Source organism: Puccinia triticina, chromosome 1A (assembly GCF_026914185.1).
Source record: "Puccinia triticina chromosome 1A, complete sequence".
Lineage (NCBI taxonomy): Eukaryota > Fungi > Basidiomycota > Pucciniomycetes > Pucciniales > Pucciniaceae > Puccinia > Puccinia triticina.
The window spans coordinates 3,617,583-3,643,545 of NC_070558.1; the positions used below are offsets into that span (position 1 = coordinate 3,617,583).

Below are 25,963 nucleotides of genomic sequence, written 5' to 3' on the forward strand. Positions count from 1 at the left end.
TTCGAGCCATATGAGTCCAGGCAAAGAGTCGGGCGACAAACAAGGGGGTTGCAGGGCCCAACTTACTCTTGAATCTCTGTCATATTTCGTCGTCCTCTTCCCCATCGCCGTCCACTCTCCTCCAGCTCTTCGGTCTCACTCATGTTGGCCGCTGCGGCTTCGACGCACCTCGCGGTCTCTTACGGCTTCATCGTCAATCAACCCCACATGCCCGACCACGAAACAGACCTCCTGTTAATCGCTGTCTTCGGCTCTCTCCATGGACCTTGGCTACATTTACTGCACTCTGTTAAAACATAATGAATGCAAGACTTTAGTTTGTAATTTTATCAAAATTAATTTGCCTACAAAGATGGATAAAGGTGAAGCCTATACAGGGTAAAAAAACAGATATCTGAGCAGCGTGGGAAAGATGATTTGCAGTACCTTAGCCAGCCCTGATAGGATTTTCAGCTGGAAAAGCTGGCTAGCCTGTCAAAGGGAAAGATGATTAGAAGAGTTGAAAATGAGCACTGGTTTCTGTGGAGGAAAAAATAATTGACAGGGGGCTGATGCCCTTGCAGCGGCGAAGCCGCCTTGGCCTCTAGTTTGTACTCAACAAATATGCTTACAGTAATTGATATTTGTTGCAAGCAGGGCATAGCACGGTGGTATTCAACACGTTTTTTGGGCCCCTAAAATACTGATTCGTCAAATATTCAAGCATTTGGAGATATTCAACAGAAAAACTTCCAAAATACATTAAAAACACCAAAAAATTACATTTTTTGTGTTTTTGACTTATTTTGGCCCATTTCTGGGCCACATAATTTTGAGGGGGTCATCTGTCAAAAATATCATGGTGCCAAAGGCGCTTATAATATTGCCGGAGGCATATCTCATAATGGCGGACGCACTATTCAGAGTGCTGGATGCACTTTTGATAGTGGCGGACGCACTTTTCATAGTGGCGGGCGCACTTTTCATAGTGGCGGACACACTTTTCATAGTGGCGGATGCACTTTTCATAGTGGCGGACGCACTTTTCATAGTGGCAGACGCACTTTTCATAGTGGCGGACGCACTTTTCATAGTGGCGGACACACTTTTCATAGTGGCGGACGCACTTTTCAAAGTGCCAGAGGCAGATTTTTTTTATTGTGTTGCACCAAAGGGGCTGGTAGAGGGCCTGTGCAAACTCATTTGAGGCCTTTGGGCCCCAGAGAAGCTTGCATTGGCCCTCTACACGCCCCTTTGAGCCATTAATCAAATTTTTCAAATATTCAAGCTTAAATTTGCCCAGGCATTATTTGACTTGAATTGAATTTGAATAAAAATACTCAAATCGATTCGATTCAATGTGCTATGCCCTGGTTTCAAGTAGAATAACAGCAATCATTGGCAAGGAGGTTTCATTTCTTTCTTATAATGGACTGGGTCTGAGAGAAAGATCCAGTAGCATCCTAGAAATAACTTGTGTCCTCTCATTTCTGTTTTCCCATATATTCAAAGTGTTTGAAGCCTTGAAATAGGAGGAGGTGATTGGCTTATTTTTGGTGATTGGGTGATTGAGGTGTTTGTCAGAATTCTATTTCCAATGATCAATGGTTGCTCATGGGGGTTCACCAGTGAGTTTAAAACAGTGGTTTTCCAGGACATGAATTGTCTTTTGGGTTTTGTCTTAAGTTGGAGGTATCTGTCATTAATGTTTTGAATCAGTTTTTATTTTTTGGAGATTTTGAGACAATGCAGATTGGGCCTTGTGATGTTATCCCAACACAATATCATTTGTATTGGATTTTGTTGGAGGGAAGTATTTAAGTCTGGAATCACTTTATTCACTTATCTGATCAGTTCTCTTTGGGATGAGTCAGGTTTTCCAGAGGGGGTACATAGATCAGGCTGCCTGAGATCCTGGTTTTACATTAATTGAGGGGAATCTGGGGGATTTGAACTGATTTGTTTTTGTGCTCTTTTGAACTTACAGGTCTGCCCAGCTGATTTGTTTTTCTGCCATTTGATAGAGTAACACTCCCTCAAAGGAGAGGTGCCAGGGATTCAAGAGATTTATACTCTCTTCAATAAGAGGTGCCAGTAATTCAAGAGAATCACACTCTCTTCATTGAGAGGTGCCAACCATCCAAGAGAGTTATATTCTCTTCGATGACTGAAACCCACAATTCAAAAGAGTCAAGATCTTCAATGAATGGTCTCCAGAATTCAAAAAAAGTAATACTTGCTTCAATGACTGGTACACACCATTCAAAATAGTTAAACTGTCTTCAAGAACCAGTAACAGTCATCAATATTTCTACACAATCTCTGGATGATTAATGTTACTGAACACTTTGCCAGATAGATTTCCCCTGTACCCCAAAAAGTGCAGTGGCAAAGCCGCCTTGGCCTCTAGTAACTTTAATGGCACACAGAATATACACCATAGAAACATTTCTGAAATTTTTAGACTCTTTATATAAATGTGTAACAAAAATTTATACAGGTAGCAGTCATTTTCCTACTAAGCACACCACGTACCCGCCACATACCTATTTTTTTCTCTCAAAAATTTCAAAGGAAGCTTCAAATGCATGTTTAAATGTTCCCTAAATTTTTTGGAACCCTGGTCCATGTAACAAAAAAGATATTCCCTTAGTACACACTTGGGAAAAGGGGGTATGCAAAAAATTAATTAAATCATTTAAAGTTGCTTTTTTGGAATTTTAAATGCATGATAATTCTTTTCAGGACTTTAGATAAATTTTAAGCCTATTTGCGTTGCGTAGAAATGAGTAGAAAGAAACCGGGTACGCACACGGAAAAGGGGGTACGCAAAAACCAGGTACAGACACGGAAAAACCAGGTACATTTATTGGAAGACTTCCCGTCAATCTGGGAACTCAGATTTTTCCAGATTTTGCGGGGAAATCTGGGCTCAATCGTCAAATCCTAGATCTGCCTAGATTTCCCTGCAAAATCTGGGAAAATCTGGGTTTCCAGATCGGTGGGAAGTCCTCCATTGGAGGACTTCCCGTCGCCTAAAAGGCTTGATTTAGAGGAGGCCGCTAAACCTTGTTTGCTGGTGAAAACTCAATATCAATCAAACTTCACCAGCCAGTAAGGTTTAGCCTGTCCCTCTAGATTAAGCAATTTAGCCAATGGGAAGTCCTCCATTAACCCCCTAAAATTATGCAAACCAACTTTGAACATCATAGTTGTTTCAAAACTAAGTTTGTGTAATAACCCCTCCGGGAGTCCGAGTGTTAGGTCGCGCAGCGACGACCAAACCTGAAGACTTGCGTTAAATTTTGCCTCTTTCCTGTCTTCTATCATGTCTTCTGTCAAACGGTTTCTATTATTCGTGCCCTGTCATCCCGTGTTGTTTCAAAACTTCCTGTCTTCAAGCCCGCTGTCACCTCCAGGTTTGTATGATAACCCCTCCGGCTGTAACTTGTAAGGTCGCGCAGCAGCGACCGAAACTGATGACTTGCGTTAAATTTTACCTCTTTCCTGTTTTCTATCATGTCTTCTGTCAACCGGATTCTATTACTCATGGTTTGTGCTCTGTTGGCCTGTCGTGTTTCAAAATTTCGTGTCTTCAAGCCTGTTGTAAGGAAGTTTGTAATTGAACATCCTTTACCAACAGCCCCCCGCCTTTTGAGATTGAAATCCCATCCAGTCTGTGTGAAAAATGCGTTACCATGCTATGTACTCCAGGATGAGGAAATGGGCTAAGATCGATTTATGTGCGGCGTTCACGTCTCTGCTAATACCTATTCCAAAGCATCAGTGCATTGTGAATCCAACAATCTGGCCTAGTCCTATATTCCGAATTGTTTTAACGAGGTGAGGGAGGGCCGGTGACATGACGGCTCGAGTTTGTACCAGCGGTTGAAGTTCATATGCAACACAAAAACTGATTTCTTCACTGTCGGAAGAAATCAGATCACCCTTTGGCCATACATGCCTCAAGTTCACTGTGACGGCTTTCAGGGAGAGTTCTCATCCAGATTGCGCTTATAAAGACTCCACGACGACCCTCGAACACTCCAACAATCTGCAAAATTGAAAGCCCACTCGTATTACGTCCGCAGCTTTTTTTTTGTGGTTCACACATTTTTCAATCCCTTTTCCTGCCTTCTTCAATGTCTATTTTCTTGCAAATAATAGTGGTAATGGCTGTATGCCTCTTTCAAGTAGCAAGGAGCATGCTTCCATTTGCACATGGTTTCGTACACCATGGGGAACCAGGTGCATAGATCTTTTCATTTTCTAGGCGCACCATATTCCGAGCAGCACGATGTAAATTGATATCAATATCTCCTTTAGTAATTGATACTCCTACCAGAGGTTCAGCAGACTCCAAAAGCTCTCAGCTTGCACGAGAGCTTTTTGCATCTGCCAAAGGAAGTGATTGGACGGTTGACCAGATGCCAAATCTCCAAGGTCAATCCAAAATTCTGTACTAGATTTTCACATCCTTAATGGTTCAATACTCAACATTGTCTATCATCCCCTTTGTTATCCACAGGCCGGATTGCCATTGTCACAGGTGGAGTTGACAAAGCTCGAAATCTAATGAGGGCTGCCTCAATCAAATGGTTAACAAAATGGCTCTTGAATTTTTTTACAGGTTCTAGTACTGGTATAGGCTACTCTACGGCTTTGGAACTCGCTCGCCATGGCGCAAAAGTCTAGTGAGCATTGGAATCGAAAATTGGGTTGAACCCAAAAACAGACAAGTCCAGAGGGAATCTAACGGACTTCCGTTGAACAGTCTGGCATGTAGGGCTGACAAGGACACCACGGACGCGATCAAAAAGATCAATGTCATTGTGCCAGGTTCAAACCCTCAATTTCTACATTTGGACATCACCTCACTCAAATCTGCCCATTCGGCAGCTCATGAGTTCCTCGGGAAGGAAGACAGGCTCGATATCCTGGTGAACAACGCTGGAATAGTCTGAGTTGATTTTTTTTTCACCACACTCTAGACACCTCAAGCCTTTCATGTTTCTGATTATTGATTTTCTTTTTTCTCTATTTGGGCATGTCTTGACGGTCCTCCAGGCGTTTACACCATATCAGCTAAGCGAAGATGGCATTGAGCTGCAGCTTTGCAACGCTATTGGTCACTTTGCATTCACGTTCCCATTGCTAGACTTGCTCAAAAAGACGTCCAAAGAGCCGGGTTCGCATGTTCGAATTGTCAATGTTGCCAGTGTAGCGCACTCGTGGGTAAAGGGCACCCCGGATTTCTCGTCGGTGGACAGCTTAAATAGACACTCGTACTTCACTACGGACCGGTACGGCTTGAGTAAGCTAATGGTAAGTTCATCTGATTGTTTTGCCGCATAGAAGATCAGATTTTCTGGGTTGGATTTGTAAAGGAAAACTGACGGGCAATTACTGCAATCTTCATAGAAAATACTTTTTACCAACGAGCTACAAAGGAGGCTCAGCTCTACAAGAATCATTTGTACATCAGTTGTAAGTCTTTTTCACTGGGAAAGTTACCTCCAGCAAATCATCATTTGGAGGCTGATGGATTTTCAAAATGTAACTCTAAAGCATCCTGGTGGGGTAAACACTAAACTTGCAACTGGTAGGTTTATTTATTGCATTGAGATTGAGTTATAGTTGAAAGAATTAAGCATTGATGCAAGTTTTTGATAATCAAAATATAGGTGTTTTGCCAGTGAAATGTCTTCAACAGTCTTTTTTCCCCGTGAGCTGAAGCACCAGTGTCAATACTATATATTTCACAAAGAACCTGCTGATATTTCCTGGCATGATTGTCTGTCTAGTGGGCAATTAGTAAGGTTTTACTGACACCAAAGGATGGTGCATTCAATTCCCTATATGCTGCCACAGCACTTGAGTTAGAGGATAAAGATTTAAGGTGAGGCTGATTTTCTTTGTTTGGCCACTCATATCTGGCTTTGTATTGGAAAAATATGTAAATACCCTGAGCTTCAATGTTGATGATTAAGGTAATACTTTTCCTATGCAGGGCTGCTTATCTTCACCCATTTGGGGTGGTTACTATACCCTCAGTACTTGCTCAAGATACGACTCAGGCCAAAAAACTCTGGGACCTGTGTGAAAAACTTGTCAGAGAAAAGGTGGCAGATTACCATCCAGATGGTCCAAAATCACATGGGATGGTGACAAGAACTTCAGATCTCGCCCAAAACCCGACTCTTGCAAAAACGTTTTGGAATGTGTACAAGAAACAGACTCTGAAAGAAAACGTGGCAAGTCACCAGTCAATAGGTGTTCAAAATGTCCTAGCATCTTCTTCACTTGTGAAAAGTATGGCAATTTATGGCCTTCTTTTTTCGAGCTTTCTCCTTCTTTTCGCTCGGAAGGCGGAAAGGTTTGTCTGATGTGCTTTAGTTGAATCATTGTTATCCTTTATGCCTTATTGCGATACAACCTAGGAAAAGTTTTAATTGCCCAATAAGACGTTGACTTTCTCACATACATCCCAAATTTGGCTTTAGTTTTCTTGTGTCTTTTTCAAGCCTCATCTTTTCTTCCCATCCGCATCCCACAAGCTACGACTTTTCTAACGGTTAAGTGAATTTTGCAAACCATCTTTTACAACCCTTATGGGTTGTAAAACCGATGGGTTGTAAAATTCCATAGCCCCCGGGGTGTTATGCAATTTTACAACCCATAGGGCTAATTTGGACGTATGTAAATAAATAGGTTGCAAATAATAGTATGTAAAATTGCGTCAGACATGCATATGGACTAAATTCACAAACCATGTCTTGCAACTCTCGCATGATGCGGTTGTGAAATTACGTTACAAGCTTTGCATATGTAATTTCACAAGCTAAGTTCTTGCAACCTAGTATCGCATGCAAAATATGCTTTGTAAATAAGCTTTACAAGCCCGTGAGATATAATTTTACATCACATGTGAACTCAATTTGCAATCGATGCAACATACATACTAACTTCCAACTCTAACACTTCAAACTCTGACGCTAAGCAAACAAAGGTGATATCAGCGACATCAACAAGTCAACCGGTCGACGCTAGGCAAGAATGACTCTCCATCCCCTCCCACGCTTGAGTCAATCAACAGTTCACTCAAGCTCCCACCGCAATGGCGATTCCGACAGCAAGAACCCCGATGGCGAATCCGACTCCAACGACCGTCACCGACCCGAATGGCACGATTGAACCGGCCGCTAACACCAGCCCTCAACTGTTCATTCCGGAATCTAGCCCCATCACCCCAATTCCATCAAGCCCGATCACCCCAATCAGCCCCTTCAGCGTTGGAAATCTCATCCATCCCTTGATCCCACCCCTTAGTCCCATTGACTCGCCGTGCCCCTCAGATTTGAACAAGGAAACCACCACCGCTGACCCGCCAACACCTTGTTCTTCGTCTTCTGAAGAGATGCCGCTCTCGAACACCCCAAAACATACGAAATCGTCCGAAAAGATCAAAGTAAAGCCCCCAAAGAAAAACTCTCCGGCATTGCTCACGAAGAAAGGAAAAAAACAGAAATCACCCCCGTTGCCAATTGTCAAAAGAAAGCTATCCCAATCGAGGTCCAAGATTGTGACCAAGAGCGACGAGGACTCTGAGTATCAGCTCCCTGAAGCTTCCATCGCCTCTGAAGCATCCGAAACGTCTGAAGAGTCCTATTTGTCTGATCCTAACTCCCTTCCTGATGATTCGGACGACAAAGAACCTTCTTCGGACGACCAAGAAAATTTGCCCCCGTCGCCGAAGAACAGAACTAAATCTTCTTTTCGCCCGTCTTCGAAAAACAGGAAGAACGTATCGCCCCCGTTGCCAAAGATCAGAAAGAACAGCCACCAAACTAAGATCAACAACGACCGCCACTATCAGCAGCCCGAGACGTCTGACTCTACCTCCTCTGATAATGCAGATGACAAAGGGGATGGCTCCGATGAAGATCAAGATGAAGATGACGATGCATTACCCAAGAGAAGACCGTCCGAGAAGGAATGGTTCCTTCCGGATATGAGCAAGTCGTACGAGACCTACATAGATCACGGGTGTACCCTCGACAAGCAAGGCTATCCGATCTACCCAAACGGAAGGACCACGTTTGTTCGCCTGCCTCAAGACAATGTCACCAACTTCGGCTCCGTTGGGTTTTTGAAGACCCAAACTACGAGCTATCGCAGCAACAGGACCTGGAAGGTGACACGCTACTTCTGTCTCGGAGCTCTGGTCTGCGATAACTCGTCATGCGAATGGACTGGGCCTCCCCCAACTGGAAAAGGAGGACAGGAAAAGCTGGAACAAGGGTGAGTCTTCTTCTCCTCTCCTGCCAGCGGTTTTTTGGACATATGGGTTGCAAACTAATTTTACAACTCATTTTTTACGATTGTTATTTTACAAACCATGCAGTAAAATCAAATGTCAAGGATTGGTAGGCAAGTGCAAAGGCACCGTTCGACATGTCAAATGTCCTGATTCCGTAGCGGTTTGAATCGACCACCATCTCCCATCAGGATGGGGGATCCTCCGGCATAAGGGCGTCCACCCTCATCCGTGGCCTGTCGCCAAGAAGCCCGACCCGCTTGCAAAGGAGGAATTGAAAGAAGAAATCAAGAAAAACCCCAAGGCTGGAGCTTTAAAGCTCAAGGTAACTATTTTCTCTCCCATTTCGTTTCTTTTCATTTTTGCAACCCTTCTTTTACAACCTTCATTTTTGCAACCCTTCTTTTACAATCCATTACATCCCATAGGTTTCCTCCAGTCTGATCTTGTTACCCTCCCATTCTTTGTAGATGGGGAAGCCCACCGATCCCCATTCAGCTTTCGGAAGTGTAGTTTCAATCCACGAGTCCTATCAGAACAGAGATCGGCTGGCCTATTACCGTCGATGCATCCTTGCTGAGTTAGGATTAGCTCCTGACAAACTCGGCGCCGGCGTGGGGGACAAATTCATATTGGACATGTTTGGATGGGCATCGTAAGTTGTTTTAATACATTTTATGTATAATTTTGATTGCATCTGACTAAGAATATTGTCTTTTCTCAACAGGCGGGGTCTGTGGATAATCTCCAGCTCGTTCATGCCAAAGGCCGAGCATTTCACCTTCCAGACAAAATGGATGTCAGATCGCTTGCTGGCTCGCAATAAGGACAACAAAGTGTACAGCGGCGGTCTCATCTCCGACGTGACTTACCGGTACTTCGAGACGGGATACCTATTGACGACGTCTATGTTCTGTGAAGATCTTAAACGATGGATACCTATTCAGCTCACTTGGATTCGAGGTCTTAGCGAACAATACTACAAAATCCACTTTGCTACACTCTTCCGGCAGTTTCTGGCGGCTCCGATCACCCCCGCCGAGAGGGACACACTAGTCCGCGAGGTCGTAGACTTCTCGTCAGCTCAAGTCGAGGGCTTCGTGTCCGCTTACCTCGAAGTATTCCGACAGGGAACTCGCAAAGAGGTCAGGGGCATGTTGAAAGGATGCCGCGAGCATTATCGCCAGTCAGTCACACGCATCAAACGTAACCGGTCGCTCATCACTGCGGATCAAGAGGTATGTATGATCTGTTGATTTTTCTGATTAATGATTCACAAAATTCCATTTTGCGATGCATAATGGATTGTAAATGTGAATTTTACAATCTATATTGCTTTGCAAAATTCACTCATCAAAATTTACAAACCTTATTTATCATGCTGATTTTTTTGCTTTATGACTTACATATTCACAGGAGCCTTTCCGAAAGGCTTGTATGGGTCTCCTCGATTGGTCCGAGCCGGGTGATCAAACGCATGAGCAGAAGGTTGACTATATCCGTCGTCGTTTTCCTAAAGTCCGGAAATGGCTTGACTGGTGGACCGTTTCCGATATCGAGGCCCTTTTGTTTCCATCCCGAGAACAACGGCTTGAGGACACGCCCGATGGAGATGGACTTCCTGAGACTACAAATGCCCAGGAGAGCTTGCACCGGACATACTATTGGCTCAGGTAAATCTCCTTTACTGTTGGTGTATGTATTGAGCTGACATCCGACTCTGTTTGTTGCACTTTAGCGAAGGAAGGCAGTGCCTGATGGTCGGAATGATTGACCTCTACACATTCGTCGACATGCTGGAAAAGGACTGGTGTGCCGCAATGAAGGGCGTTCCAATCAAATACGGACGTGATAACAAAGACATCGGATCGACTTTAGGATTAGCCAAGAAGCGAAAGCGAGCCGAAAAGTTTGTCAACGATGGAAGACCACCGGACACGACTGACAGTCTGATCGAAGGGAATAAGAGAGCTAAGCTTGGACGGCCCCCAAACTCCAGAAACCACAACAAAAGCCTCTGGGCCGCCTATCCCTCCTATTGAGCAAACTCCGCCTCCAAAAAGAACAATCGTTGCTGGCTAGCAGCCGGATTGGAATTGATGTACACATTGTTCTCCCCATTATGGCTTCGTGGGATCAGCGGAAAGGGAAAGGACCTCTTCACCCACTTAGCGCATCATTTCTTGTGTCGATCCACTGGTGAATTAAACGGAGGCTGCTCAATCCGATCGACTATAACCCGGGGCCAAAATCACCTGTTCGATGTTCTCAACGCACAATACCCTGCAAGCTTCATACCTGGGGCGTTCAGCTCGGCCGATTATTTCATGGAGCTAGTCCTCAATCCCAAACTCCACCAGAGCCCAGAATACAAGAAACTGTTCTCGATTCGCGAACGCAGGACGTTTACTTGTGAACTCAAGCCTGAAACACTCCAATCACATCCTACCCGAGCTTCCCGGACATTACATGTATTGACTATCAAGCCTCAGATGTTTGATTCGAATAGGATCCCGTATTCCGATGTTGCTAAGCTTGTGGAACTCTGGCAAACGACCGGTTTGATAAGTACCTCTGGCCTTGTGTGTAAGGCATGTCAAGAATCGCAGTTCCCGACCCACCCGAATACTAAGGCCAAGCCCAAAAGGAAGTCAAAGAAAGCGATAGTTTTGATTGGCACATCCGAGGATGAAATTTGCGTTAACGTTGGAGTCTCTCAGCCGTCGGCACACTATCTGATTGATCGTTGCAAGCTTACCTTTGACGACCTCCCTCCCCCTCTTCACCTCAACTTCCATGTTGAGGTCAGCCACATTGATGATGTGCCTCGCCGGGACAGCTTCATGGCCACAACTGATTGGCCTTTCAAGTTGAAAGTCGGAGGCCAAACTTACACACTCATTTCTCGCGGATACTGGAACAGAGCCCATTACTGGTGTAAGGTCCTTCGGAGCGCCAATATCTCCGCTGAAAAAGGTAGTTTGACGGCTGTTTGGATGCATAACGATGGCGAGAATGACGGCTATGCTCAGCAAATCAATCGAGTGCCGAGTTCTATTGCTGGAGCCGAGATGTATACGGCGTGGGTCTTGTATTCACGTACGTGGAATGAATCCGAGGAAGAATACGTGGACAGCTCAATCCAAAGGATTCTGGAAGACAATCCAGATGCTGCTGGGGATGTCCCCTTCAAAGAAATGAAATCGATATTGAACATATCACACAACTCCACCTCGATCGCACACCGGGAAACCAGTTCCTCAAGCCAACGACCGACTTCAAACAACAAGGACGACGTTGAACAAACCCCTTCATCTGGCAAAAAGAAGGAGAAGGCGAAATCTGCGTCTGGCAACAAGAGAACAAAAGGAAACAAGAAGAAAATCCAGAAGAAGTCCGCCTCATTCAAGGAATCCGAAGAGGCAGAAGTCGAGTCGGATGTGGCCCATATTCTTCAAGCCGACGACTCATTCCTTGGTAATCAGACGGCCGGCGACGAATCCATTGCGAATCACACCGCCGAAGGTTCCTTCCTTGCCAATCAAACGGCCGGCGACGCGTCTTTGCTTGATCAGACGGCCGAGACAGCCTGCGACAATTCCTTGCTTAATCCTGGCGACGAAACCATTCAGACTGGGGAAGACGAATCCTTCCTGGCCAATCACACTGCCGCTGCCGAAGAGAATTCCGTACAGTCTCAGAAGCCACCTCCAAAGTCTCAGCCTGCCTCACGACTTCGATTACTGCTCAAATTGCCTAAGTTACCTGCCTCAGGTGATGAATTACGTCCCGATTCAAAGCCTCCAAGCCCGCCCTTACCACCTGAAAGCGCAAGACGGCGATCTACCCGCCAAAAAAAGTGATACTGCTTGTTTTCACTTCTTGTTTCCTTGTTTCTTTTCTGTTCTGTTTTCCTTTTTTCCTGAGTGATTGATTGACTTGCAAAGTATCCCAAGTTTCTTTCTTGCTCAATTTTCCACTTGTGCCTTGAAAAAAATCATTTTTTTGTGAGGTTTGTAAGGTAAGGGTTGTAAAATTACATTTTGCCCCTTAGTTATTTCTATTTCACAAACCATATATTGCAATTCATAATGGGTTGCACGCCAATGGGTTGTGAAATTGTTAATTTGCAAGTTATAAAGTAATTTTGCGGCAGATATATCTTGCAATCCATATGGTTTGTAAAAAATGAGTCGTAAAATTGCTCTTCAGGCCATCCTGGGACAAATTTGCAATCTAAATATTGCAATCCTTTTTTTTGCAACTCAGATTTTTTCTTGATGGGTTGCAAAAATCCATAAAATGACACATTTTGTGGATTTTTGCATCCCTGCGGTTTTACAACCTATAAGGGTTGTAAAATATGGGTTGCAAAAAAACAGCGACCCCTTTTCTAAAAACAGCCCCGCTCCCCTGCAAGGGGAGCGGGTGGAGAGGGGGGGTACCTTTTTCCGATCGCAACGAAACCCATCTGATAATTTTCCCAGTTTTAACTTTTACTGGACTTGTCATTTGGCGGCTTTTTGGTTGTTTTATGCGGCCACGTCCATTTGCTGGCTGGTTGCACTCATTTGTTTCCTAATTTTCACTTTTTGTAACCAGTCTGGCAGTACCTTCGCATGACCTCCAGTTTGTTCGCATGCACCTCATGTTGATTACTGTTGAAATGAAGGTAAAAAGTAGGGTGCAATACGTAGTGGAGAAATCAAGTGCTTCTTTTCATTTGATAATGTCGATATACATGATGCCATAAAACAAATCGGGTTTGTAATGTGTGAAAGAATTCTCGGAGGGTACAAATGTAATGAGCAATGAAGGTAGGAACTGCTGCAGGATGATGAGATATATTGGTAGCAATCTTGTGATTGGATCGATGGTTAAGGAAGATTAATGAAAGCACTGGAAGCCATAAAACCAGACAAGGGAGGTGAGAAAGTTTCATAACATTATGATACGAGAATATTTCCTAGATAAAATGAAATTAAGAGATATAAAGCATGAGCTTGAGCTCAGTCATTTCAAACTTCTGATGATCACAGAGCTCAATATCAACTTAAAAGCTTTTCATAAAGCCAAAACTCACCTGCAAGACGGGCGCCAATGAAAACAGTCACGATGCGGTACCAGAGACATTCTCAAGTGAAAAGATGATCTTTTCCGTCAAACAAATCGCATTCAAGATCCAATTCAACGGAATCCCAATCAACACCACCGCCAGCATAACAAGCCTCGTAATTCATCATACTGATTTTGGAGAAAAATCTTTCAAGAGGCCGAATGTTTTCGATCTTTTTGATTCTGTTCAGCAAGGGCTTTCGGCCGTCGTTCTGAGAGCCATGCGGAGAGATGAAATCTCGGGGTGTATTTGGAGGTCTGACACTGAACGAGGAGTTTCGTGATAAGCTTGGCGTCATCAGTCGAACAAACCGAGGAGATGATAGTGGAGGTGGTGAGGGCGAGTCCCTTCTACCGTCAGAAAGTTGATTCGCCAAGCTTTCTCGTAAGCCCTCCGCAATACGGTCAATGATTGCGTGAGGGTACCATGAATCAGGTGGATACATGGCATCAATGGTATCAGTGATGAACATCCATTGATGTCTACAAAAAAACGGACGATAATTATTCACATTAAGCGTCAGTCTTGTAGCGTCCATCAAGCTTTGGTGGGCAATTGAAAGGTCGAGGGAAAAAAATATCAATCTTATTCTGACATTTGGAAATCCTCAGTTTGCAAAACCAATAGTAAATCTAAGAACTTCGAAGCTGATAACGCGAGCGCCAACATATTAGGACTGTCTGGAACACTTTCGACAATTCCTTCGAAAAATCGGGTCTGTGAATAAATCATTTAAGGTTTTTCAGATCAACGAAAACTAGCTGGATGATACACTACCGGCAATAACTACTTGGGCATCTCAGCTCAAACAGCGGCCAGGCTGATGTTTTGCAATCAGTGTTGGATTGGCAAAACAAAGAAACCTGACCACCGCTCAGACATAATTACTGCTGGCAGTCATAAATAAACATCGAAGTAAGGAAAAATTGAAAGGGTTTTAATGCTTAGACATACCAGTTCAGTCAGAATCACAGGCCAAAAGCTTCCCAAATGCTGGTTTGCAATCCTGCATAGTAGAACTCGCATACAAATATAAACCTACAAGATATGAAGAGATTACAGGTTAGATGATCCTCCATTAATGATGAGTTAACATCCGAGTCAGAAGCGGCATGACCAACCTCCGCATGGACGATCTCGCCGACGCTCGATCGTAAAAGATCGACGACCTTTTCTTGGATACTAGGCAGATGAACCAGGAACCGGTTATATTCCGCAGCATAAATAGCGTAGGTGATTCTTCGAAGACTCATTGACCGGGTGACCATCTCGGCTTCCTTATTAGTGAATATGTTTGCGGATGGCACCGTTGATAATCTGCTCAACATTTCCGTGAATCTTTCTTTGTCAGTGTTAAATAGAGCCTGGATGATTGGTCTCCAGCGCCGACCAAGTTCGGGGGAATTGTTGAAGAATTTGGGATCAGATAGACTATCAGCAACGTAAGCACGCCACGCTCTATTCGCCGCGGGATGCTTCGTCATTTCGACTAGCAAGTTTAGAATTGTCACATCGAGCTCGGAGGAGCTTTGTCAGACGTACGTTGCGGTGGTCAGTAAGAGAAATAGCAGACGAAGATCAATCGAGAAGAAGTCGGAAGGAATGGAAGACTAACCGAATGCGTACTTTGAACGCTGGGGTGACAAGATAATACATGATATTGGTACAAACAGCTTGAAGCCTATCTGATTCAATCAGGAACCGGCGACAGCTAGGTAACGCTTTTTCCGATAGGAAAAGGGCGGCCTAATTAAAGATTTGAAAGATTACCCGAAGCGGCTGCATTAGTTGCACAGGGAAGCCTCGGACAGACGGCAAACGGCAGGCGGACTTACTTCTGCCCCCGTCACCGGCTTTTCAGAGTCGCTAGCTTTTCTTTCATCGGTAAGAGTGGTTGACGCCACAAGGGGAGAAGCAGGTGGTTCTTTTTCTAGAGATATCGTCGGTTGGTCACCTTGGTTATCGCACAAACAATCGTGATTCAGCTAAAAGCAATTTGAATTTGATTTGTTGAGGAAGGGCAGGCCAACCGTTGAAGTCTGGCTTGCCTTTCAGCTGATCTAGATATTTCCCTGCTGTCTGGATGACCACTTCACACAGCTTTACAAATGTATCCTTTAAAATATGACGAATGATCAGAAAAACCCAATTTTGTCTGGAAGTTCAAACGTATCATGACGTGAGGAAAACACTCACTTGAAGGTCCCGTCTCATTCGCCTGTCTTCGAGAGCACTTGTTTGACTGATTTTTTCAGCCAGAATGGTGAAGCACCTGTAAAAGAAAACGAGTTCAATGAAAAAGCAGTTAATATTCATTGGGGAGAGAGGCAAAAGACGTACTTGAGGGTTGGAAACAACTGGTTTTTGTTGACAGTTGAATTCGCCAGCACATCCCGGGCGAAGGACCAAGACGAGTTCCACATCTGAACAGCTATTGGACCTTCCAATCTTGATATGTAAGATTCCAGAAAGCTGAACATGATGTTTTCTGATCTATGAGAAGGAATCTCGTTAGTCAACAGCTTCGGTGTTGGTGAATGGAAAAGGGGGCTTACAGGAAACACGTCGAAGCTATTGCGCGCCCTTTATCAGTTCCGGCTAGATGTCCGTATGATGCGAGTTTCTCATACAACATAGACACGATTGTTTGAGCACTTGGGGCAAGATGATCGAGTAACAAAAACATATTATCTTCACTCATATTGGGCTGAACGTAATCCAGAACAGGCATCAATGTTGTGGGCTGAGGCGCAGAGGATTGCAAAACAATAAAAAGTCGGCTTAACTGATTTTGATTCAACCTCCGAGTGCCAGTAGTCAACGATAGCGACAATGACGTCATTCGGGACAGCCTTGTAAAGACGCTCAAACGCTTTACGCGCTCGCAGTTTTATTCGGACAGAGAAGTAAAGCTTCGAGTTAGAGGATTCGGGCTCCTTTTCATCGCCGATCTGAAGCGAGACGTCCCAAGCTTTCATCAGAATCCAAACAACGTTTCCCAACCGGAGCTGGAATTCTGTTTTTGGCTGTCAAGAGAAGCAGGTAAGAGGTGAGCGACTTGTGACTCGCGACCATAGAGACCATAGTGTTCACGAGGTGTTCCAAAACGAACCTGTTCGAGAGGAAAGTTGGTGGATATCTCAGACGAGCCCAATACATTAAAAACACCTGCGAATAAACCGCCAGTTGATTCTGGGGGCAATGGTCGCTCATTAGTGCTTTTACCAGAACTGGCCTCTGCCGTCCCCGCAGATGCTCCTTCACCCTCGATCGACACAACCATCAAGCGTTCCAATGCGTTCACAAATACCAAAAAATCAGAGTCGGTAAAATCGGATTCCAAGTTTCCCTCTCCATTCATTTGATAGGTTTTCTCTAAATCTAAAACCAACATGCGCAATCGGTGAACCAGTCGATCGATCAACGGCTTGACGACCTCATCAAGTGATCGTCTGATTTGTGGGACAGTCATTAAAAGGAAATCGATCCAATGATGGACAATTGCAGTGTTTACTTGATTGGTAATGCCATCACCAACGAGGATCGTAAACAGTTGATTTACAGTTGGATTCTCGCTTTCGGGCTTGTCTTTTAACAGCACTACGTCTGCAGAGATACTGTGACGAGATTGGGGTGTTGATGTGCCAACGCTGATGGTGGCATGAAGAGCGTGTAGAAGCTTGTTTTGCAGATTGTAATCTCGACTCCTGATTAACAATAGCAATCGAAAGCTCAGAGTTTCCTCGATCACTCCAAGATCAGTCGAAGGAATGTCACCACGAGATACCAGCATTTGTAGCAAGTCGGCGGTGGTTGCTTGTATATGTTGATTGCGAGAGGACATAGCCGAGAGGAGTTTCGGATGCGGATCGCTGTTAATAAAACTGAGGCGGAATTTGGGTGAGTTAGCTCCCATGTTACTTGAAAGTAATATTTCAGTACGCACAGCAGCATGATCTTGATCAGAGCATCCAGATAAGACGCTGACTCCAAACCCGCTAATAAGAGAATTGCAATCAGCTCAGCGGCCAAGTTGAAAAGGAGTGGGTACTGAAGTACCTGAGGGTAAGAGCTGTCGCACTGATGGATCATGAGAGTGCTTCATGTAGCAAGTTTTCGCTATCCGAGTGAAGCCTTGTCCTCCAAAACGTGCCAAAGTTAGGACGCACTCCAAGGCATGATGGACGACGGCCTGATCAAAAGGATAAATGTAATGATGCATGGAGGTTGAATGGTCCCCGAGTTGCTGTTTGAATGGCTTTCGTTTGATTTCCGTTGAAAGCAAGATTCGGAAAAGAGGATCAAGGACGCTGAGAACGAAAACAATGTTAGCTTGAGCTATTAATGCAACCAGTAAAGACGTGAGTTTTTTTCATACCGAAGATAAGATTTCAAGCTACACCGCATCCAGGCTTCTCCGCAACGGCGATTGGTCAAATCGTTACTTTTCAAACTATCCAGAACTAGAAGCATAGGAATTCGGAGACAGTTTCCAGGCAACTGGGCATCCTCTTGAAATATGAAAAAGAAAAAGAAAAAAATGAATAAAGGTTGGTCCAGGGCCATCACACATATGCAAAGGGCATGCGGCAAAATGTTTGAGTAATTACCACTGTGTCTCCATAAGTTACCAAACGCTTCAAATGCTGATACCCTAACGCTCGGGTTTTCGGACGTCAGGCGGGAGGCAATGATGGTTTCGACGTGTCGGAATTGAGAAATCTTTTGTAACTCCCAGATTAATTTGATAGCTTGAAGAAAGAAAGGGGCAGTATGACCTTCAAGAAAGTCGAGAAGCTGAACATACAGCAAGCCATCAAAATTGACAATCTGAATTAGCTTTTCGCTCGATTGACCACGTTCTAACCGTGGGGTATCATTCCAAGTAACGTTGCGCACCTTAACCACTAGTGTTGACAACAAAGTTTGATCATCGAGGAGCAAGCGGGGCTGTATGCGACTTGCCCCAGCTAAGCCAAGCATCACTTTGACTGACTTTTCGAATAGCGCAAACCCTGCAGCCTTCATGAATAGATTGGAATCAACTTGCGCAATCGAAAACAAAGCCAAAGCAAATACTCACATTAAGATTAACTCTTCTCAATTGCGAGAGTAATGATTCAGTAAACGATAACGGAGTCCAGTCGACAGTGATTTGATCGAGTGACGTCGGAAGAGAACTAATCAGTGTATCTAGGCATGTCAGAGAAGCACTCAGGACCTGATAGTTGGCAGGCGTAGGTTCTCCAGAAGCGAAGCGCTCGATCACGCGCAGGATAGCCGCAAAAGTACTGGAGCATAAATTGGAATCTCGGAGACGGGACATGTCCTCGGGGTTGACCAGCTTCAGACTTTCGGCGGAATAGAATCGGCGAGCAAGATCTAGACCAGATGTATTGTTCATTGGGGGGCTGGTAGATGGACTATTCAGGTCGAAAACATTGTTCGGAAGATCCTGGAACAAAGTTGTCGCCACTTCTAAAATTTCTTGTGAGCGTTGAAGTGAGAAATCAGGATGGGCCTGGGTGGCTTCATCTACAACGCAAACTAAGGCAGTAGCCAGCAAGGGGATATGAACCCGCAAAAGTTCTTCGTCGTGTAATCTGAACGTCGCTAGAATAAACTTAATTAAATCTAAGGACTGCAAAAGTCAAATTTTCAGAATTTATCACGTTCACGCCGGCTGAGATGAGGACCTACCTGATCAGGTTCTTTTGCTGGGTCGGCATATTGGGAGATCGACTCGAAGATGCTTTTCCAGGTTGTGAATGGATCCAGTGAATCAAACATCATGTTTGCTGTCAATAACAGCTAATCAACGTGGAATGAGTAATCATTCAAATCAATCCAAGTTTGGTTGGATGTGGAGCGCTCAAGAGTTGAATCAGTCGACTCACTTCATCTTGTGTGTCTTCAGGCTTCAGCACCACCTGCAAGGCCTTAAAAGCGTCTAGCGCGAGAGCTCTGCTTAATGGACCCCCGATTTCCCATTTGTCCAGCAGAGCTATAAATACTTTGAACGGTCTTTGGCGCTCAACTACTGCGTTGACGTAATCTGCCATCATATCCTGACGCAAGGACTCGACGACTAAATCTAGCCCGTGTTCTTGAAAGTATTTCGATTGATTGATTGTACCATCTTCAGCAGTTGGTGGGGGGCCCATAAGCCAAGTGTAGAGACGGCGACTAAGGGAGAGATCCCTCCGAAGAACAACGCCTAAAGCAGCCCGAGTAAGAAGCAGTCTATCGCGATGTCTGGTGTCGCTGTGTGGTGCAATACAGCCAACACATAAGGAAATTTAGTTGAAATATACTGTTATCGAACATTCACTAGGAAATGCAACACTCACCAACAAAAGCCCTGGCTGTCTAGTTTTAAATTGGCCAGTAACAGATCAAGGATACCACGTTGGACTAGAATGTTTCCGTCTTCAAGTGCAGCAGAGTGCCCCCTGATCATCAGTCCAACGTCTTGGCCCACAATCGGCACAATTGTTTCCTGAGGTAGTAGGGGAGGCATGCGACGACTGAGGAAGTTGATGGCTGGGATTCGATATCCGGGCCCGGAGATCAAAATCAACCAAACGTTTTGCAGGAAGAACGAAAGCGATATTGCACTAGAGAGTTGATCCAAGAGTGAGCACACCCGATCGAAATGTTCGCCGGTTTCTTCCTCCAGACCAGGTAAAAGGGCCAAGATGAAAGCTTTCATGGATGGGCGAAGATCAGCCTTGAGCGGTAGGTAAAACTTTTCGAACAATCCAAGGACGATAGGCTGGCAAAGAATCCATTACATCGGTGAAGAAAAGAAAATCAGGGCGAAATTAATCCAAGAAATTCAGAAAGTATAGAAAAAAATGATCGATCCACAAGTCTCGTACTCAACTCGCACAGCAGTAGCAGCATACTGGAAGAATGGAAACAATCCTGCGCTCCAAACTTGAAGATCCCGTCTTAGACCATCCAGGCCAATCGTCGTGAGAATATATACATAGACGTCCAACGCCCGCTGATGGACTCCTTGAGGCAGTGCTGGGTTGAGACACTGGCTTAGCCTTTTTGCGACGATTAGCTTGTGAGGGATGATAGAGTATTGAGGATAGGATTGGAGTGTTTTGAGGAGTTTGGCGAGAAAAGTGATGAAATCTGCCCATTCGTTGACTTGGTCGATCGAAAGTAGCGTCCGCTCCAAGAGACTCGCATATTTACGAAATTTGGAATCAGATGCAAGGGCTAGAATCAGATCGAATCAACAAAATATTCCTGAGAGATCAGTTTCCGAGATGATGAGATAATAACACATGATCCAGGGTGGGACAAAAATTAAAGGACCAAATTACTTACCTTTTTCCTGACCATTGACTATCCAATCGTCGCGCGCTCTTCTACCCACGCTCAAAGCTCTTCCTGATTGAACCTCTCCAGTTTCGGCGAATGCGCTCGTTTTATCGACTGATGCGGAGAGTGGAGAAGCATGACTGTGAGTATTGGCTTGGCGTAAGGAAGCAAAGGACGATGCTGGATGAAGTCCCGGACTGATTCCTGATCGAGTGGGTATTTTTGTTGACGAGGATGACTCTGGCTTTCCCGGAACCATTCTGGGGATCAGAGAACTTGAGCCAATTTTCTGTCGAGCCGTACTTTTTTGTCTCCAACCGTTTTCAAGTCTTGTAGGTCGTTGCTGTCCAATACAGGTCTCCGCTCGCCCAGGGAGTCGTGACTGGGGAGTGGTAAACCCTGTGACATGTGGGTGTAAGTAGTGAAACCTTCCATGTCTGTCATCCAGCGACATTGGTGCTCCAACGCATCACTACAGCTTTCATAGGATCGCTGAATTATTGCATTCCCAGAGATTCAAGCTTCAATATTTTTTTCGCAAAGGGAAACCCCAAACTGGCCGGCATGGATGAGAGGGAACAAAATTATAAGAGTTGGGTTGACTGGCACATGATCTGTGCTTTGTTTATCCAATGTGCTCACATCCCACCCAGCTGAAAACCAGCAGTTTTTGGCGGGTCAGGAATAGATTCTAGCCACCCAACTGGTCAAGCCTGGGTTCGGCAGAGAGGCCCATCAACAAGCTCTATTTCTCGTCGGAATTCGAGCACCCAGGGCCGTCTAGCTAACGACGTCCGGCACGGGTTCCCGCGCCGCACTGTTGCTGCAAAATTAGGGCAATCTTCTTGAGCCATCCAAAAGAAGTTCATGTAGTTAGCAGGGAAATCTGATCCTTCGACGGATGTCAGCTGGTTGTGCACTCAGATTCCTGTGAGAATCATGAACTTATCTTCTTTGATGATCAATCTATATTTACCTGGCAAGTTCTCAGAGACAGATATGTTTGCGAACACTAGAGCAGCGGGGAGTCAAAAATTGAAGCAGTAAATATGAGATAGAATTTCATTTATGTGGAGGATTTCGTCTCCTCTTCAAGGATTCTTCAGTATTTGTCTATGACTTGCAACAAGATCAGATTTCCCTCGAGTTGAAGATTGAAGAACAGAGGGATGAAAAAAGAGAGCAAGGCTTCGGATAACAATATAGATTCTTCTCTTGTCGCAGGAAATGCGGAACCAGATTTCGAGTTGCCAATTCTAATGAACACTTATGATCAACACTATTTTCTGTCCCACAATTTATCCTAATCATTATGTCTGATTTTTCAGTCTGATATAATTAGAAAGATCTTTCACAGGTGAGCATGGACCTTCGAATTTAAAGCGTCATAGATAGGCCGAAGTGCCCGAATTATCTCGATACTCTTGCATAAAATTCTTGTTTTAAGATCACGCCCGCATGCGTGCTTCTCTCACCGTGAAGTTTTACCCAAAATGGATTTTCCAGTCAAATGTTTGTGAATCGATGTGGGGCTCCGACGTGATATGCAGGATTTCGTGGTTGAGACTCAGCAGGACGAAGGATTCTTGATTTTCAAACAGAGAAAACGTGCGCCTTCTGGTGATGGTCTATTCGATCCAATCACGGCAATTCACAAATATCCCGATGCTCATCTCGAGAAACATCCCAGTATGCGTTGAAGATTTTATATCATCGGTGGAGGTCCTGTACTTAGATCGAAATTATTATTGGCGGATTTCTCCGTTGTGATCTCTTAGGCCAATGAGAAGCTTTGGATTTCTTCGACTTGTCTCACACTGTTGCCATTGCCCGTCCCCCCAAATAGAGATATAATCCGACCAACATATATCGTCTCCTTCCTGCTCTTCCCTCCCTCCCCTCCTTCCAAAAACAACAACAAGAAGCCAATTAGAACGCTCATAGAGTTATTTTAGAGCAAAGAAAGCTTCTGAATAATATCTTCTGATGGCGGGAAAGTTTGGCCCAACTTATACAGTCTCCCTCAACCCGAATAGTCTTAACCTGAATTCCGCGAACCCGAGCACTCAGTATGATCCCAATGAGCTCGGCGGAGGAGAGAGTCTAAATCCCACAGCGACGGGGTTTGCGAGCGAACAGAAGACGATCAGTGTAAGAATTTCACTACAACCCTCACCAGGGGGCAATGGAGGCCAGCATTTTCTGAGATCGTACTGAGCGGGATATGGCTGGATGTTGTATGTGTTTTCAGTATGAGCCAATAGTCCCTTCTCAACTCCTTCGCGCGGACTTGAGAGTGAGTGAGAACTCTCGAAAGGTGATTGATTGGGCTCGTCGGGCTTGTTCAGATGTGATTGCGGGAAAAGATGGCCGGCTGATTGTGATCATAGGACCCTGTTCCATCCACGGTTAGCATCTCCATCTCTCAATACTTTTCTATGTTTATCTTTTTTTTTTTTTTTTTTTCACCATCGGTGTTTTATGATTTTGCTTTTTGGATGCATTGAGATCCGGCTCAAGCGCTCGAATATGCTCGACTCTTGGCCCCTCTGATACCTACCTTACCTGATTTGATAATCATCATGCGAGCGGTTAGTGTCTGTCACTCCTCCGCACCGCTCTCCTCTTTTTGAAAAGGAAATTGAACTTGATTGTATACATTTCAACCCGTGAACATTAATGGTATTTTCTCTCAAGTATTTTGAGAAGCCTAGGACTTCAGGTGAGTCTGCTGGATATTGCTCCACTTGAGACCAAAATAAAAATAAATAAGATAACTTAGGAGCTGAAAAGAATAAAATCCACAAAAGAATAACATCCTCCTTGTTCTTATGTTGTATCAGTCGGCTGGAAAGGTCTCATCAACGATCCGGATATAGACGGCTCATTCAAAATCAACAAAGGCATAAAGATTGCTAGGAAATTGCTTTGTGATTTGACTCATCTCGGCTTACCTGTGGCTGTTGAAATATTGGATCCGATCAGGTTTGGGGCGACTTCTTTTTTTGATTGGTGTGGGGCAGATAGAAATTTGACTAGGTTTATCTGTTGTGGACCGCGTTGAAGTCCTCAATATTTATCGGAGTTAGTTTCCTGGGGAGCCATCGGGGCTCGCACGACAGAATCACAGATCCACCGGGAGGCAGCCTCAGGAGCGCCGCATCCGGTGGGATTCAAGAACGGGACGAATGGGGATGTTGAGGTAGCCATCGAGGCCATGAAAGCCTCCTCCTTCCCTCATTCGTTCATCGGCACAAACGACCATGGCCTCGTCAGCATCGTCAAAACTAGCGGCAACTCCGCCTTGTCATTGATCTTGAGGGGCGGCAAGAAGGGCGCCAATTTCCATCGGGAGGCCGTCTCTGAAGCTCGAGATGCTCTCCAGAAACACCGTCTCAGCTTTGCTCCTTCGCTCATCATCGATTGCAGCCATGGCAATTGTGCGTCGACTGTGGTGACGAGTTTGTGATAGGAAATGGCTGGCTTGACTCGTTTCCCCTCTTTCGCTGCCACTAGCTCAAAAGGATTATCGCAACCAGGCCAAAGTGGTCAAAGATATATGTCAACAGATCCGAGCTGGAGAGAAAAGCATCCACGGAGTGATGATTGAGTCGAACATCGGAGCAGGTAGACAAGACGTACCAGCAGAGGGTCGCGAGGGGCTGAAGCATGGCATCTCGATCACGTGAGTTCTCCTTAGTCCAGTTCCCAGCCATCTGCCAGCAAGAGTTATTGTAACTCGCCAACCGATGTGGGCTTTCCTCTCTGGAATTTTATGCGCAAAGGGACGGCTGCATTGATTTCGAATCGACGGTACAAGTCTTGAAAGATCTGCAAAATGCGGCGGCTGATCGTCGTTCGATGGGTCGACGCCAGTCGCTGTTCGATGAGGTTTATTTGCGAAGAACCAGTCTCTCTCATGATCTCCAACAATTCGCTATCAATACTGCCGCGATCCAACAAAACCCGTCCAATCAATAGATCAGCAACTCGTCAAGTCTGCTTGTGTTCCTCATCTTGATCACTTCGATCTACTGTAATTTCACCGTATGGGGGACTGCTCTTTATTTATGGCGAGAAATAATACTAAGGCAAGCAAGGAGCTTGATAGTTTGTAGAAGAAATTAGATACTTGAATAGATTTTCGTAGCTTGAAATCAATTATGGTATTCAAAATTGCATATGCCACTGTTTACATAAAATCATAAAGCCCATTTTGGCTGGGAGATGTCAGCGTGCATAAAACTTAAAGTGACATCTCCCAGCCAAAATTGCAGTTTATGATTTTATGTAAAAAAATCTTATGCAATTTTGAATACCATAAATTGCATAAATGTCAAGGATATAAGAATTAAATGCCAATGAGCTACCAGCTGTGGGCGGTCTGCCTATTACATGAAGCCATCACATACTTCTTCCTCTGGACCAGACTCTGGTAATGCACCTGGATGGAAGATACACTTTTAGTTGCAGAGCTTATTGAGAGGAACAAGAAGACTGACAGTGGAAAGAAGGAAACTCAAACGGATGACAGGCTAATATCTACCTCCCTGCCGGTGTTGGGCGCCCGGTGCCCCCCCGTGGGCCCACTCTGGAGGGCGAACATTGAAGCACGTCCAAGAAGGGTGATTCTAGACCGTGTTTTTAGAGTGCGCAGGTGTTTTGCTTCGAGCGATGGAGGTGGGTCGTGTTTGGGATCAAAACGCGATGATTATCGTACAAGAGGCCTTGAACAAGGGTGGGTGGCGTGTCTGCTCTCTGGGCTTGGTCTCAGCTGGTTGCCCCCTGGACGATTGTGTAAAAATCACGGTCATTTCACACTTGTGACATCTCTTCTTCCTCGTCTCTCCTTCTTCCTTTTTCTTCCCTCTTTCTTTAACTCTCCTTATCATCCCTTCAACTCCGCCAAACTCGACATCAACTCAACTCAACAACAATCAGTCACATCACTCAATCCTCCTAATCCACTTCAACTCCCTCTTCCTGTTCTTTTCTTACAACTCGCCTCTTCGATCTTTGTCTGGTGAGACCTTACCCCAATCCGCTCAAATCCCGTTCCAGCTCATCAACTAACATCTCGACCTCAGCTTCTGCTCTTCTCAATCTTCCCTCTTAGTCCTGACATTCTCAACAGCCTCATCTTTTATATGCCTTTGCTTGTTTCCATGTTGGTTCTCATTCTCCTCTTCTTCTTTCCCTCATCATCATGTGCT

General features: G+C 44.8%; 4 protein-coding genes across 4 annotated transcripts; 3 read left to right on the forward strand and 1 right to left on the reverse strand.

Annotated features, from left to right (window-relative positions):
• Positions 1-4,657: 4,657 nt before the first annotated feature.
• PtA15_1A449 (uncharacterized protein) lies at positions 4,658-6,442 on the forward strand (the record flags this gene model as incomplete). Its single annotated transcript, XM_053165478.1, has 9 exons — positions 4,658-4,668; positions 4,766-4,937; positions 5,047-5,304; positions 5,401-5,466; positions 5,548-5,581; positions 5,664-5,704; positions 5,784-5,878; positions 5,990-6,291; positions 6,420-6,442. 9 exons carry the CDS (start codon positions 4,658-4,660, stop codon positions 6,440-6,442), a joined length of 1,002 nt encoding a protein of 333 aa, XP_053016666.1.
• Positions 6,443-7,096: 654 nt separating this feature from the next.
• On the forward strand, positions 7,097-12,159 carry PtA15_1A450 (uncharacterized protein; the record flags this gene model as incomplete). The annotated part of the gene is made up of 3 exons (XM_053165480.1): positions 7,097-7,962; positions 8,725-8,734; positions 11,587-12,159. 3 exons carry the CDS (start codon positions 7,097-7,099, stop codon positions 12,157-12,159), a joined length of 1,449 nt encoding a protein of 482 aa, XP_053016667.1.
• A 1,272-nt stretch (positions 12,160-13,431) lies between these two features.
• On the reverse strand, positions 13,432-21,009 carry PtA15_1A451 (uncharacterized protein; the record flags this gene model as incomplete). The annotated part of the gene is made up of 23 exons (XM_053165481.1): positions 13,432-13,894; positions 14,008-14,129; positions 14,367-14,450; positions 14,534-14,939; positions 15,028-15,158; positions 15,248-15,366; positions 15,443-15,527; positions 15,609-15,684; positions 15,753-15,905; positions 15,968-16,119; positions 16,199-16,438; positions 16,525-17,296; positions 17,359-17,410; positions 17,472-17,722; positions 17,791-17,923; positions 18,023-18,209; positions 18,312-18,434; positions 18,496-19,046; positions 19,109-19,223; positions 19,310-19,676; positions 19,763-20,187; positions 20,299-20,645; positions 20,757-21,009. 23 exons carry the CDS (start codon positions 21,007-21,009, stop codon positions 13,432-13,434), a joined length of 5,607 nt encoding a protein of 1,868 aa, XP_053016668.1.
• Positions 21,010-22,294: 1,285 nt separating this feature from the next.
• PtA15_1A452 (uncharacterized protein) lies at positions 22,295-24,731 on the forward strand (the record flags this gene model as incomplete). The annotated part of the gene is made up of 9 exons (XM_053165482.1): positions 22,295-22,439; positions 22,768-22,901; positions 23,002-23,158; positions 23,259-23,341; positions 23,448-23,472; positions 23,594-23,735; positions 23,817-24,190; positions 24,267-24,435; positions 24,536-24,731. The coding sequence occupies 9 exons, from the start codon at positions 22,295-22,297 to the stop codon at positions 24,729-24,731; spliced, it is 1,425 nt and encodes a 474-aa protein (XP_053016669.1).
• Positions 24,732-25,963: the final 1,232 nt, after the last annotated feature.